We start from the raw sequence: 15,716 nt of genomic DNA, 5'->3' as shown, positions 1-15,716 counted from the left end.
TTCTCCATTGTTCTGATGCTCCCTTGAACACCCCCTCCCTCTGTTCACAGTGCTCGTCCATAGACGGGTATTATCAGGAGGGGAGGGGGGTTCTTCCCCGCTCACACAGTACAGCGCGATAGGCACTGCTGTGGAGAAGGACGTACCTGACTGACTGTCAAACGCCCTTCTGACTAAAGCACTACGGTACCGGGACAGATAGCTCTTTACCCGGGGCACAGATCGGGAAAGCCGACAGTGCGCTGAATTCAGCGCACTGTCGGCTTTCCAGCAGTATATGGAACTGCCTGTGTCCAATCTGATGAAAGGTCCTCTTTAAGGGTCCATTCACATGGAGGAAAATAGGTGCTGAATTTCAGCGCTGGGGGAAAAAAAAAAAAAAAATCCCATTGCCTTCAAAGGGTTCCTTTTCATGCTAGTTTACCTTGTAATTGAAGACAGTCTTGCATGCACAACGAATGTAAAAAGACAGGAAGAAAGTCCGTTCCCATTGACTAATGTAAACTTGACAAAGAATCAGTCTGTTCATTCTCTGCAACAGTTCAATGTCCATTGTTGTCATTTCATGACTGAAGACCCCAATGGGCATTAACGGTAGTGTGAACCCAGCCTTACACACTTCAGTCTACCCAAGCCTCTTTCACAACCAAACGGCCCATCACAAGGATGACAGTGGCATGGTAGTGAATCCATATTTAAAGGTTATTGCAATAGCAGCACATAAGACATGAACTCAAGATTACCTTCAATTGGTCCCTGCATTCTTTTCAGAATCCACTGTTTTAGCTCAGACTCGCTGTCCATTTGGGTTTCTTTTTGGCAGTTTTCTTCAGGAGAGCAAGGAGACAGTGAATCTGGAGACTCTTCTGAGGCAGTGCCTGACTGTAATGGAACGTTCTCGTTATTTAAAGGTACCATGGTGGATTCTTCATTCTTCGTTTTTAACAGGATGCAAGTGGAGTCTTGTGGTTTTTTACTACCAGCCAAGGGAACAGATTTGTTGGTTTCAGTTGGACTCAGGGAAAGTTCTACATTTTTGGTCATAGTTTCTTTTTCACAAGGCATATCACTAATATTTATCCTAGCTAGTGAGTCAGTGGTCATTGTCTCTGAGGTTGTTTCTAATGTCTCATTGCAATTCAGATCCTCCTTAGGAGAAGCAGAGTTTGAGGTCTTTGAGTCATCTACCAGATGAGCTACTGCTAGTCTTTCTGAGTCTTCAGAAATATTGTTAGCATTCTGCTGTGATAAAGAATCTACCAACTCTATAAAGTCTTCCGATGGTGAATGACCAGGTTTTTTGGTTTCAGAATCCAAAATTACAGATAATTTTAGCTCAGCATCTTCTGTGATTGTATTATCAGTTAAAAGCACTTTGGACAAGTTATCTGGTGCAGCATGTGTGTCTTGCTTTTGTTCAGTGACTACATCTGTAAGCTTTTCCTTCTCTATGGTACCTAAACCAGTAACCAAGTTTTGCCTTTTTTCCTTGTTGAGGGATTTGAACTTGCTGAATGGATTGATGTCTTTTTCAGACGAGAGATCTTCCCATTCTCCAGGCCTGTACAGAGGACAAAGATCCTTGGGTATATCGCTGTTGACAGAAAATGTCGGATGGGTGTGGAATGGTAGAAATAAAAATAAAAACAAATTAAAAATAAAAAGTACAACTGAAGTGCAACTAAAATATACTTTAAAAACAAAAAAATGGCACAGAAGTGTAAAATTATACAAAAAGACTAAATAAATGCAAGTATAATAAAAGGAAAATAATATGATAAGTGTGCAGTGAATGACATGGCTGATGGCAATAAAATTAAGTGATAACTTCCAAATATAAGAAACAAGTCTTCATTTCATACCAAGTACTGTGATGGGTTTCAACTGATTGTTACGCAACAAAAGAAACTCGAGGCCTTGAACAGTTTTTTTCCCCCACACAGTTCAGTTCACAACAGCATAATACAAAAGACTTCAGTTGTAAATATCCAGTGTCATATGCAATGTAATATTAGATCTCTTTTCCAAATTACAATTCATTTCCCAGCCAAAAGCAATCCATTTGAATAAAGGGGCTGACAAAGTAAATATAGATTTGATTCTCCGCACTGCCACAGATCAGCTGCTGCATCTACATAGTATATTGAGGTATAAGAAAATGGCTTCATATACTGTAGAGGTTGTGCCAGGGTACAATATACTGTGTAGACCTGGCAACTACAACAGCTGATGAGTGGGGGTACTGGGTAGCAGACCACTTTCTGAGCAAAGTACTCCTCAGGAATACCTTGCCTAAGCTTTATTTTGTCTCTAGTAACAATGTCATCTTGTCACAGCCTGACCAATTAGCATCTCTCCCTGCAATTAATCTGTTCCCGAAATGAATTCTATTCATGGCCATTTATGGTTTAGGTAAGAAGTCTAAAATCTCAGACATTAAAATTAATGGTTCTTGGCCTGGACTATTGTGTCAGATTTCAAATAACAGTGCGAAAGGGATTTTGGGGGCTATTGTCTACTACCTAACTAACTGACCATGCTTTGCCTAATAGTTGTACATGACATTTTGTCTAACAATACAAACTTACTGGTAGTTTGTCATATTCCGCATCAGACGACAATGGAGAAGCAAGAATGCCAGAATTTGCATCTTTTACACTAGAATAAGGTTCACAAGCTGTAGGTGTCCAAAACTATAATGGCCTTTTCCAACCCTTAACACCAAATCAGTATGGGGTTAAGGGTTTGTCTGTTCAGGCTCAGGTTAGTGTCTTGTTGCTGGAAGTCCTGGACTCCACATGACTGCCGAGATCAATCAATGGCCACCAGTAAGGAACCAGTGATGAAAGAGTGTGAGGTATTACTTTCCAGCCACCAGTAGGAGCCTAAATGGACAATGGAGCGCTGGGGACAGGCATGTATTGGATTTTTCTCTCACCCCCTCCCTTCCACCTCTAAGTTTCACACCTCCCCTGGGCGTTTACATGGGTTGCTCCAATCCTTTAAATAAGACTGGTCAGGAATTTTTAAAGTATGTAAGTTTAAACTTAGTGGTCATGCTTAGTCCTGTACTAAGGGGGGGGGGGGGGGGCGGGGACAAAAAAACAAAATTTATAGAGACATCAAAAACAGTTTTGTTCATTAATGACAGAGAAACCTAAGGGTGAAGAGCAATAAAAATCAGATACTTTACCTTATAGTAAATTGTGTATACTACTGAGTAAATGATTGCAACTTACGATGGCAATGCATCTTTAATCTTCATGTGGGAAATATCACTGTAAAGGGCAACAGATACTACTTCTTCCATGGGACAAATAAGTCCATATTCTTCACAGCCATTCTCAATAACCAGTGGATCAGATTTATGGGGATCAAACATGACATTGTTGGGCGTGACTATCATGACTCCACCAACAACACCCTGCACACAAAATTGACATATTACATTCAGAATCACATTTCAAAACCCAAAAGGCAATCAAAAAATAAAAAAATAGGAGCATGGTCTTTTCATAGATCACAAGTTCTCTGATCACATAGATCAGAGAAAAAGCTGGCAACTGACAAGTGCCACCACTGTTCATAAACCTATTTGCACTGAACCCACCTTCCCATCTGTGATGTATCTACAGTTCATTTTCAAGAACTTCACAACAACGGGCTCCTCTTCCTCAGAAGTAGACGACAAGACTCTTTCTATAGGTTTGGTGGCTTTTCTTGCCATGTCTGCATCCTTTATGTAGAAAACAAGAAGACAACAATCTTATAAACCAGTTGGGTCAAAGAGAGTGTGTGTGTGTGTGTGTGTGTGTGTGTGTGTGTGTGTGTGTGTGTGTGTGTGTGTGTGTGTGTGTGTGTGTGTGTGTGTGTGTGTGTGTGTGTGTGTGTGTGTGTGTGTGTGTGTGTGTGTGTGTGTGTGTGTGTGTGTGTGTGTGTGTGTGTGTGTGTGTGTTGTCTTGCACTGTTCATATATTTAACAGGGGCCTTCCTCACTGCCCAGCAATAACAGCACTAATATCTCTGCAACGGGGGCACATACCGATGGTATGACACTGGCAGTGTTAGAGGACATTAAAGTAGTGTTTCTAGGTAACCTTGAAGAGAACCTATTTAAGAACTATGGTCTTAGGCCACATACTATTAACCATCTGAGGACGGCTGTTAAAAAGCAGTTTGGCAAATACTCCCCACACATTAGGCCAACTTTCTGGATCATCTGTGTCTATTTCCCTTTTGAAATTTGATTTTGTCAGAGGTACAGTATATCTTCCATGGAAACTGGTCACTTGACCGCTGTGAGACCCATGATAGAAGTGCTGCCCAGCTCTAAACCGCTCCCCCTGCTTTTGCAGACTTCAATAGCTGGCACTTACCGGATAAAGAATGTACGGCTTCTATGGAGTTCTACAGCATTTCAAGTAGTGCGAAAGGGATTTTGGGGGCTACTGTCTACTACCTAACGGACACTGCTTTGCCTAATCGTTGTACATGACATTTTGTCTAACAATACAAACTTACTGGTAGTTTGTCATACTCCGCATCAGACGACAATGGAGAAGCAAGAATGCCAGAATTTGCATCTTTTACACTAGAGTAAGGTTCACAGACTGGAACATAAAGTATCTGTCAAAACAATTGAGAGCTCTGTTACTGAAAATGATATATTACTTTTCAGGGTAACTTTAATCCCATGTATGTATACTACATGTAACCCTTAGACAATAGAAAATTCATATATCAGTAGCTCAGCTGCTGAAGTATTGCTGATTTTTTGTCAATACAACACCCATTCTTGACAACATCTAGCCTATATCCAAAAAATGCATGTTGAAATGCCTTGGGGTGAGGGAAATTTTTTTTTTTAGGCTGGGCCCTCTTGGGCCAGAAATGCCACGATTTGCCCTTGGCAGAAATGTCGTGGAAAAAACTGCAGCGTTTTACAGTACAAAATGGATGGGATTTCAGTGAATCCCATGCGCACTTTGCAGTAAAAACCAGTGTGGACAAGCCATGATTTCCAAAACTATGCGGCTTTGGAAATCGCAGCATGTTAATTATACCTACGGAAACGTTGGCGGTTTCCCCATAGATATAATTGTAACAAACTTCAAGGAGGAAAGCGCCGCAAGCTTTGTTTAAAGCGCTGTGGCATGTCCCATGGGGCCTTAAAGGTTTTTATGGAGAGAAAAAACAAACAAACACAAAAACACTAAGTAATATTTACCTGTCCCGGTACAATGGTATGTGTAAAGAGTTTGTTCAGTTCCACAAGTTTGTTTGGAGTGACATTGAATCTCAGAGCTATAGCGTTTAAGGTGTCAGTGTTCGATGCCTAGAAAGAACAATATTGTTATTTTCATGTTTTATCCACCATCAGCTGTAATATGCAGCACATTTTGTCCCTGTGGCACACCCCTTATTTTTGAGGGGTTTTGAAAACCATGGTAAGCCATGTATTTTAGGACTTTGTTATGAAGGATTATGTGGAAAAAAAAAAAAATAAATAAATAATAATTCTGTGCTCCCTTTTATTGCAGCTTCAAACATCTATTGGTACATTATAATATACTGCATCAGATCTAGGACAAGCAAGGTGTGAACAGTCTACTCTGGTGTTTTTAACTCTGTCGCTTTTAACTCTGTCGCATGCAGGGTTACAAAAATATAAAGCCTAATGTTAAAAAGCTGAATATGTACCAAAATTGAAGAGCACTAGTGTCCCAGACTAATATTGGTGTGTCAGGGCCCATAAAATACAGAGGCAATTCTATAGAATGATACATTCAAAGTGAAACCGATGAAACTATCAGGTTAACAAACTTCCTCTACTTTTCTATACTGCCCTTGAAATCTGTACTAATCTCTTTACATCTTTGTTGCCATAGGCTAATGTTAGCTGTAAGGACACACTGAAGCACCATTTTCCTGATGGCGTCATTTTAGGGTGCATCAAGATCCTGGGGTAATATAAATTTGGACTCAATCTTTTCAACCTACAAAATACAGACAACATGTCATTTTGGCTATACAGTGAAAGCCATAAAAATTAAACCTGTAAAACAGTTTTTCTCCAATTTGAATTTTTTTTTTTTTTTTTTTATTTGTTTTCAGGACATTATATGAATTATTAACTGGTACCATTATGAAGTACAATTTGGCCTGCAAAAACAAATAAGCCCTCATATGGTTCTGGAAATGGAAAATAAAGTTGTAAGGCAGAGGGAAATTTAAACCAAAATGGTTGTGGCAGGAAGGGGTTAAGCTGCAGCTTGAGATGCAGTCAGTCCTAAATGGAGGATATCAGCCCACCTGTCACAAGAGTGCGCACCATGAAATGGTGAATGTATGAAAGACTGTCCCATGGAGACAGGTGACTGAAGTCTATAACTCTGCAGGAGAGGTGTAGTAGAATATTGCTGCCAAGTGGCAGTCACCCAAAGGGACTGAGCAGTTGATATAACACTAAACTGCTGGTATTGTGACAGTACTAGACTGACTGAAGCCAATAGGTCTGAAGTATTAACCCTTAAGAACTATTATGGTGGCTATCATAATGATATGTCTATGGTAGTGGTATAAGATAGTACTTAAGGGTTAAGGACCCATTGCCTCTTGTAGGACTGTTCTGAATCTACCAAATTGGCTGCATTATTTGATAACTTTAGCCCACAAGGTTGTCTCCTTGTGTGTAATGTTCTCCAGTCATATCAGTCTGCCTGAAACAAAACTAAATATTCTCTTCACCCGAGTGGGGTAACTATTCCCACACCACAGGGGCATAAAAATCCTACAATTAAAGAGGCACACCAACCTACTATTGTTAGACAGTTACAAAGTTGTATAGAGGGTTTGTTCAGCCTTCAGATCACCTATATATGATGTAGGTAGCCAATATGGATGATTGCTGCTGGACAGTATGAAACCAGAAGCAGATGGCTCTCTACATTATGTTGAGGCTGTGGCAAATTACTATAACGTATTTCTCCAGTCATATCTGGCGAGCAGAGCTGTGCCAATTCGAGCAGCCATGGCTTCTTAGAATTCAGTTTTCAGTGGCTAAATCGTTCCTCAGCTACTAAACAAGGAAACAAAGCTGCCTTGACACGAATAAATCCAGGAACAACTGAAGAATGTTCATTTGAAGTCAACCAACAGCTTAAACAGACTTAAGCATTCAGCTTTTACAGTGACGATGTAACATGGAAAGATTACATAAAATACCATGGACCAAATGTTTTACAGGCATAAAATCTTTAGAAAACAGTCTGGGCTTGAAAAAGCAAAACATACAGTAGCAAATCCTATTAAAGTGTGCCCCTCCATTGTACAGTGACATGTCTCCTTTGTACTATAGACTTTATCTAGCAAACTGCCACTTCATGGACAGACAGTTTAGTGAAGTTTGCCAGTACTAATGCTGGCGCTCATCCCCTGGCCTGACCCCCCTGTTCATACAAAATGCTAGTTTGAACCTCTGACTTGTGCCCTCCAAAACTAAGACTTGCAGAGATTAACTTTTAGGCCTGAACAAACGTGGACATCCTTACTTCCACTGAAGGCCTTGCATCATTGCTGGGAGCCCTTGCTATGCTGGGCAAAAATAAGCCCCTTACCACTTTTGCTATGGGAGTTTCTTATTTTGAGGGAAATCACTTTCGTAGCAAGGAATGGACCTCTGGTTTTTTTCTTAAGGGATAAGAACCAAAGGTTGTCTGAAGAGTTATCTAATAGATCATCCAGACCTGAGCCAAACAGCTTCCCACATTCTATTTTTAGACTCTGAGTCACCCTTTTTCTTGGCTTTGAGCCACAAGGTTCTTCTAAATGAACTGGGAAGGACCGCTGTTCTGATTGAGAGCTTCAGTGCACCTACAGAAGAGCCTGCCATGAAGTTAATCGCCATCAAAGCAAACGAGCACGGCTATGTAGAGTAAGGACTTATTCAGTATTTGATAGGAGCAGGTTGAAGACATAGAAAAATGCAAATCTTTCCATTATAATTTATCTGTGATTACTCCTCACTTCAGTTCTGTGAGCCATAAGCCAGGTGTTAAACTAAAGTGTTTCTAGACTGACATCACTTACTGTGTATTCAATGGTTCCCAAAGGCTTTTTCATAACCATTTTTTTCTCCCTCTTCTCGTTTTTGTTATTTTGAATTTCTCCTGAAAAATAAAAAAATTAAAAAAATAAAAGGGTTCATATATTGTTTGCTTCAGATCCTCTCCAAGACCATTTGAAGATGTAGCTGGATTTTGACTAGTTGCATATAACATATTGCAGCTATGATCACAAGGCAAATGCAAAGAATTATATATGTTATAATACAAGCTTTTAGGAGGGGAATAGACAGGATAATATGCATTGTTACTTTCATTGCTCTACCAAGTCATCATGTAACAATATAACATACTCCAACAGCACCCAGGGGACCCCCCATCAACTATACATTAAGTTCCGGTCATTTTACAGCATGTTCCTATAGCATGCTGTCCTCCATTTATGACAATCCACAGTGGTTCACAACAGGATGGGGGTTGTTACCGATGATGTGGCTGTGCTCCGGGATGGAAGACAACACCCCCCCCCCATGCTCTGTGGACCTCATTTGCATGGTCTAAAACCACTTTTTACACGCATCCCGGGGGCTGTTCCATGTTTCAAAGGTATAGTTTGCCTTTAAATAAAAGCCTGTACAGCACTATATCGCCTCTCCCAGCCACTGCCTGACACCCCTTAAAAATAAGCATTTGTACGTAAATGACATTGTCAGCAGGAAAAAAAAAATAAAAAAAAAAAATCAAACCAATGACTACCTTGTAAAGATACACTTTCCAAAGATTCCTTATTCTGCATTGCAGCTCCATTTTCATGAAAATCAACGTTTTATTCTTATGCAGATAAGCTGAAATATTCGGTGATTAGTCTGATACGGAACTTCCTGATGACAAGCCCCCTTGAATTCGCTTCACATGAGGCTGACTTTTTACAATAACTGATTTTATTTGCAGTAATAAGCACAGTAATAGCATGTTTTGACTAGGACGATAAGCCAGGTTTTCAATTAATTTTCAGCTGAAATGCAACTAGGGCAGTTCCATCTGAAAATACAGGTGGAAGTTAACATGCAGCTTGAACTGCACCCATAAATGCCAACATTTACATTGGTAAAATATGGAAAATAATGCTATTGGCAGCAGAATGACAAACTATTGAGAGATACAAGATAGGTTATATAGATGTAGGTATAGTTTGAGATGGTGCTGGTTTGTAATACTTACATAGTCTGCTACTATATTTTGCATGTTATCTTGGAAATTATTTTTGTAAACTGGATAATCCCTTTAGCGGTATGAAAATCCATCCACAGCAGTGCTAAATACTCACTGTTCCCTGGTTTAGCCTTTGGCTTTATTTTACTTGCTGCTCCATGTATAGCTTATTTACATGCAGCGAGTCTGGGGACAAACTACACTTTCCATGATTCATCTACCTGCTCTCACTGTGTACCTTTTAGTTTACAAAGCATGAAAAAAAATTAAAAATTAGCTACGCAATATTATTTATGGCAGCCTCCATGTCCCCCCATCCCCCCCCTTTAATGTACACAAGAGCCAGAACATTTAGGAAAGGCCAGGGCTTAGGCTGCACTTTTATTGTCATCTATACAGTGAGTGTGGGCACTTTGGTAGAAGGAATCCCCCAAACAACTGGCAGTATGAAGTAGATACAAACAGTTGTACCACTAACATCTGCAGTAATGCTTCTATTAATAGAGTACAAGTGTGGAGGAGCACACTTAGGGCAGTACTACTGTAAGTGTCCCTCTACAGGAGCTGGTCCCCCACATAGGTAATAGTGCCCCTGTTACCTGCGGAGGCTCCATTTACATGGCAGAACGTGGAGAAATTTAGCCTAAGGCACCCATGTAGCGAAACAGAAAAAAAAAAAACAAAAAAAAACAACTGACTTTTCTTCTGCAAACTTTCTGCCCTTATACTTAAGACAGAAACACCAGCTTTTCCGCAGGTAGAAGACGCAAGCTTTTTTTGAAAACCACTTTGCTGCAAATTTTTTTTTCTTTGCAATGTGTAGAAGATGGGATTTCAATTATACCTACAGTCCGGAAACACTGGAGTTTCTTACAGATATAATTGAGCAGAAAGTAAACAGAAAAAAAAAACAAAAACCTGAGGACTTTGTGAAAAGCACTGCAGGAAAAACTGATGCATTTTCCCTGCAGTTTTTCCCACAACGCTTTTGCTGTGTCCCACTATGTGGTGCCTTTCCCCAAGGAAGATTTCTGCCTATGATCCATCTCCATTTTCTGCCTCACTTCCCTTCACTTGCTGATTAGTCTCCGATTAATGGGGCTAATTAGAGTGGCTCAGGCTGAGAGTTGTGTGTGACAAAGTCCCAAAATGCTCAGGGTGGCAGTGACAGATGAGGATATCACTGAGCTTTCCAGACCTGGTGACAGGCTCTAAGTGGAGGCATTAAAGGGGTTGGCCAATTCCAGACCAATATTGTTAGAGTCTTATTGTCTGTATTTAAAAAAATAAATAAAGTTGTACAATTTTCCAATATACTTTATCAATTCTTTACAGTTCTCTAGATCTGCTTGCTGTCAGTCATTTCACTTGCTACTAGTGGATAAAAATCAGTTCATGGCCATGTGATGACACAGCTAGTTACAGTCACAGCAGTGTAATCAGAACAAGCTGTGCACATCACATGACCAGGGACTGATTTTTTTATCCACTAACAGCAGGCAGAGATTTAGAAAGCCATGACGAATTGATACAGAAATTATATTGGAAAACAAATTACAAAAACCATAACACTATTCTCATTACACAGGTCTGCGACTAAAAAGCTGTTTGATTATTTTCATCTAATTTCCATGTATTTTGGTGTGCTGAAAAAACTCCTAGATATCAGGATTTTCCACAAAATTCGAATTTTTTTTTTTAAAATTTTATCAAATTATTGCTCTGAGAGTAGCCAGCCCCTTTAAATAGCTATGTTTTCCTCATTATTGGTTATGTGACCTCTGCATGTTACCAAAAGGTTGTAATAAGCCACTGCCTCTAAACAATTAGTCTCATCACACACGTTTATCACAAGCCTACACTGTGAGCTCCTGAGGCAAAACCCAGACAGGTCCTGTTATTTTGAAGCCCAGGATCACTGCAAAGAATGAATAGGTTGGATTCCATTATGAAGGGGGTCCGTAAAAACAAAAACCACAGACTTGGGTGTAAACAGACAAGACCAAGTTCCATTAAAGTGAATGGAGATTTTAACTGATTTCTGACGGTTCAGCTACCGTATTGTCAGTTACTAAAATCTTGTAATGGCCAAGAACTGCAGATGGGCACCAACGTTAGTGTGTACACCCCCTAAGTGTTTGACACCACTTTTAACGTGGTCCAGAAATATATAGTCCTTGTATTCCAGACTCATCATAGCATAGTTATCTATGAAGCTGTAAATCCTTGAGGGGGCCACTGTCCCATACTGTAATGACAATAGCACAACAGTCCTGCAGAGATATAGCAATTCACAGCTTCATAGACAAAAGCAAACAAAAGCTGATTTAGCAGAAGAAAGACTTCAGGGACTATACTGCATCTACAAAGTGTGTAACCTCAGACAATGGTTTATTTAATTTAAAAAAAAAAAAACAAAAACAAAAACACCACATTTCCAGCCTTTTTTGCTGCATTTCGCTACATGGTGCCTTGTGCTTCCAGCATGACAGACTAGTCTTGACAGTACACAGGAAGGGTTCTATATGGGATTAGCACATGTATTATTCCAGGAGTGCAGATCATAATTCCATCCTGCAATCCCAGTCTTACACAGGGTTGCTAAGGAGAGATGTAATCTGTTCTATTGGCAGTTTTTATAACCTGATTAAGGAGCATACACCAAATTAACACTTCACTCTCTGAGTAAAGGATCACTATTAAGACACTAGTGACAGGTGTCCAAAGTCTTTGAAAGTAAAATTATATTTTCCTATAGTAATACCCCGATCGTGTAAAGTGTTTGGTGACCTCAATGCTGGAAGAATTGTTTGGGATTACTTCAAGCACCCCCTACCCTTTATAACCAATACAATAAATGCCGGAGAGTTGTACTACAGATATCAGCACACCTACCACTGGCACAGTAGGGGGGCTGGCTGAGGTCAAGGGACCAGCTGTAAGTCGTTTTTGATAGGGGGGCATACAGGGGGTCCACGGGGCTCTTGGGAGAAGCTGCAGCTGCAGGGGGCTCCCTCGCCTGTGACGCTTGCTGCTCCTCAGACACAGTGGCGGGCTCACACGGCTTCTCTTCTTCATAGTAGTCAGCGCCATTCATAAACTCCACAGCAAACATGGTTACCCCTTCAACTATAACAATGCCGAGCCCTCAGTGCTAGCAGATGACCGCTGCTTCAGTACAAGACACGCCGGCTACTTCACTTGAGGAGCGCAGTTCCCTCAGACCAGCTGGCTCCAGACAAGGTACAGATGCGCTTAGCGTCCATTCCCTCACACAGACTTTATAAGGGGCCTCACCTGCCCTCTTACCACCTTGCTAATTACATTTTTTTCTTTATACAGCTTTATTGAATTGACACAGAAGTCTGTCCATCGGTCCAGTCACCATTACTACATGTGTATGGAGGGATATGCAGTTGTCACATCTCTGCTCATGAACATGTGACCTGAAAAGACTCCAGGTAAAACAAGGTCTATAACTGTGTGATGGCTGCAGACAAAGCTAACCAATCAGGTGGCTGCTTCTTTCTTCTCGCACTGCTTGCTATTATAAGAGCTGCAACAGGATTGGTTGCACATTTATCTATATTTCTTGCCATACGTGTGTAAATATTAATCCAGGTTCTTCTCTTTGTATGCACTTAACCCTTTGGTGACTTGGGTCACTTGAACCTTTTATCATATAAAGATGTATGTTACTTTTTTCATTACAGGTACTATATTTTTATATTTAGTTTTTGCTGTATGCATTTATGCATTTCCCCTTCTCGATCCACTACTGGCTTTGGCTAAAAATGCAAAACAACAAAATCTGCAACAAAAAAAGCTGTGCCCCTACTCAGCTTATTGGCAGTCGGCTCAAAATGGGTTTAAAAAAAATAAAAAATAAAACAAGCTATAGCCACCTCATCAATCCTCCATCATTGCCATTCCAATGTTCCCACCTCTAGCTTCCATATCAACATTGCAGGAAGTGACCGGAAATGCATGCTCATCCAACCATTGGCCACAGCAGTAACGAAAAACCAAGACGCTAGAATTTTAGGTAAAACTTTTGCCTTAGTGCCTCCATTTCGGACTTTAAAAGGATTTAATGTGTCGGAGATGAGTCAGGGATTCATTTTTGGCAACTGTCGACACTACACATTTCATTGTTCATGAAGTGAGCACCTAGAGCTGCCAAAAATGAGCCCTGAACTTATTTCCAACTTATTGAAAGCTGTTAAAGGAGTTGTTCGGGATTTTTTTTAATGACCTATCCTTAGTATAGACCATAAAAATCTGAACAGTAGTAGGCTGACAGCTGGCCCCTGCACAGATCAGCTGTTTGGAGCTGAATCCAATTCTTGTACAATATGATATCCACTGGATAAAGAGATTTTGAAAACCTTGAGGAATTGATATTATACAAACACCAACATTATTATTTACTACTACTGGAGAATCCCTTTTACAGGGGTCAGAGTAGCAGATCAGTCCACAGAAGATCTTTTGTTACATTGCTGGTTCATGTGTTGTGTATTGACTGGTATATTGTGTTATATGCTTATATCACTTTACAGTGGACCTTTCATGTCCCCTAAGATGGGGAGTGTAAAACTGACTTCACTGAATTCGGTGTGTTAGATTCAGCTACCAATATGAATGCAATGAGCAGCCAGGCACATCACTGGGCGTTCAGGAACACTCCCCTTCACAGTACAGGACTACAGAGGTGTACTAACAGTACATGAAATGTCTATCACCTTTTTGAAGCATATTCCACTGCCTCCACCATGTTGCAGGGTACATAAACAACATGCCTTTCTTATGTATAGCACTTTCAAATGTTACGCAAATGATGTTGTTTGCACAATGAGGACAGGCCTTCAGCCATGGAGCATTGCTCTTGCTGCTTAGACCCCTGCCAACTCTTGCCTGCACCACCCCTTGCAGTGAGAGTTACTATAACATCACTCATCCTATTTAAGTGACAAGCAGTGTTCCTAGGGCTGAGGCTTCACCCCACAGTGCACCAACTGCCTCATGTGCATATCACTTCAAAGTTTTTTTTCTCCAAATTTAACAAAAGTGACATACAAAACAAAGTTATATTATTTATCACTGTAATGTGCTCTGTGATGAGGTGGTAGCAGTTGAATATTCTTGTGGAAAGTCGTAGACTGCCTTTAAATGTTGCAGGTCATCTAACAATGTTTTAGTTTTTTTTCTGTAAGCTGTATCTCGTGCTGACTCCTTAGGGTATGTTCACATGGCGGAATTTGCATTTCGCGTACGAACACTTCCGCGCGGCTAGCCGCGATGGGATGCCAGTGCAGTACACTGGCATCCAGTCACAGCATTCCATGCCAGATTAGGCCTAAAGAATGGGCCTAATCGGGAGGGAGCCTCGCGCCATGGCTGAGTCAGCTGCGGTATCCGTGGCAAGATAGGGCAGCTCGCTTCTTTTTTCCGTTACTAGCTAGCTGAGGTGGATTTTGAGATGGATTCCATGTCAAAATCTGCTGCAAAAAATTCTGAACATACCGTTAGATAAGGAGTGAAGTTGCACTGCAAGAGAGTATGTTAATTGTTTTCCTTTGCTGTGTCAGTTCTCACCCAGATTACCCAAGACTGTACTTGTAGCCTCTTATAACTAAGGCCCCATGTTGCGGAAACTTAGCTTTTTTTTGTTGTTGCAGATTTTGCTGTGTTTTTTTGAAGCCAAGAATGGCTATAAAAGGAATGGACAAAAATATAGGAAGTTCTTATACTTCTCCCTTCTGCTCAATCCACTCCTGGCTTTGTCTCAAAAAGCACAACAAAATCTGCAACAAAAAGCTGTGCTTCCGCAACGTGGGGCCTCAGCCAAAAAGGTGCCCTTTGGTGCAGCCAACCAATGCACCTGAGAGGCACTTGTGAGTAGGAGAGCGAAATCAATAGGAAGCCAATCCCCAGCAACAGCCGCAGCATGCTGTTCATCACTGTGGCCTGTGGTCTAGAAAATTAGGCTTTAAATTCTGCTCTTGCTGTTTAACCGTCAACTGTATTCCACTGAAGTATTCCACCTGCTGTATTTACTGTGTCTTCAACATTTACCTCAGGCAAAGGGAACTTCACTGAGGAGCGAGTATCTGTGTGTAACCATCTGGTGGGTGGGCGACTTCAGGTTACCTTCAGGAGTGGGTGTCTAGGTGGTAGACGCCTCTGCCCAACATATTATAATTCATGTCAGTTTTTTGCCATAAGTTGTAAAGGGATTCTACATCAGTTCCGGATTGGTATAGCCATTATTTATTTATTTTGCTTACTTATGTAGCACCATCATGTTCTACAGTGCTTTACAGATGTTGTCTATCACTGTCACATATAGGGGACACAATCTAGGCGTGTAGGAAGGACAATGTTCATATTCTTTGCAGATGTTGTTGGTTTGGTTGGCGTTAAACCTACAACTCCCTC

At 40.7% G+C, this 15,716-nt stretch overlaps 1 protein-coding gene across 3 annotated transcripts in view; it reads right to left on the bottom strand.

The window, feature by feature from the left end:
• The window catches only part of NCOA7 (nuclear receptor coactivator 7), a 103,271-nt gene that overhangs the window by 27,252 nt on the left and 60,303 nt on the right, over positions 1-15,716 (bottom strand). For 2 of the 3 annotated variants that reach the window (XM_075267974.1, XM_075267975.1), the window contains exons 4-9: positions 8,089-8,168; positions 5,228-5,335; positions 4,522-4,626; positions 3,611-3,736; positions 3,240-3,424; positions 744-1,594 (exon numbers count right to left, since the gene is read on the bottom strand). In XM_075267974.1, the coding sequence (XP_075124075.1) occupies positions 744-1,594; positions 3,240-3,424; positions 3,611-3,736; positions 4,522-4,626; positions 5,228-5,335; positions 8,089-8,168 (1,455 nt within the window). The remainder of the gene's footprint in view (positions 1-743; positions 1,595-3,239; positions 3,425-3,610; positions 3,737-4,521; positions 4,627-5,227; positions 5,336-8,088; positions 8,169-15,716) is intronic. The other variant, XM_075267976.1, reaches the window with a different exon arrangement.

The sequence above is a fragment of the Leptodactylus fuscus genome, chromosome 3 (assembly GCF_031893055.1).
Source record: "Leptodactylus fuscus isolate aLepFus1 chromosome 3, aLepFus1.hap2, whole genome shotgun sequence".
Lineage (NCBI taxonomy): Eukaryota > Metazoa > Chordata > Amphibia > Anura > Leptodactylidae > Leptodactylus > Leptodactylus fuscus.
The sequence above is the reverse complement of the archived record's forward strand: the minus strand, read 5'-3'. Positions and strand labels throughout refer to the sequence as shown.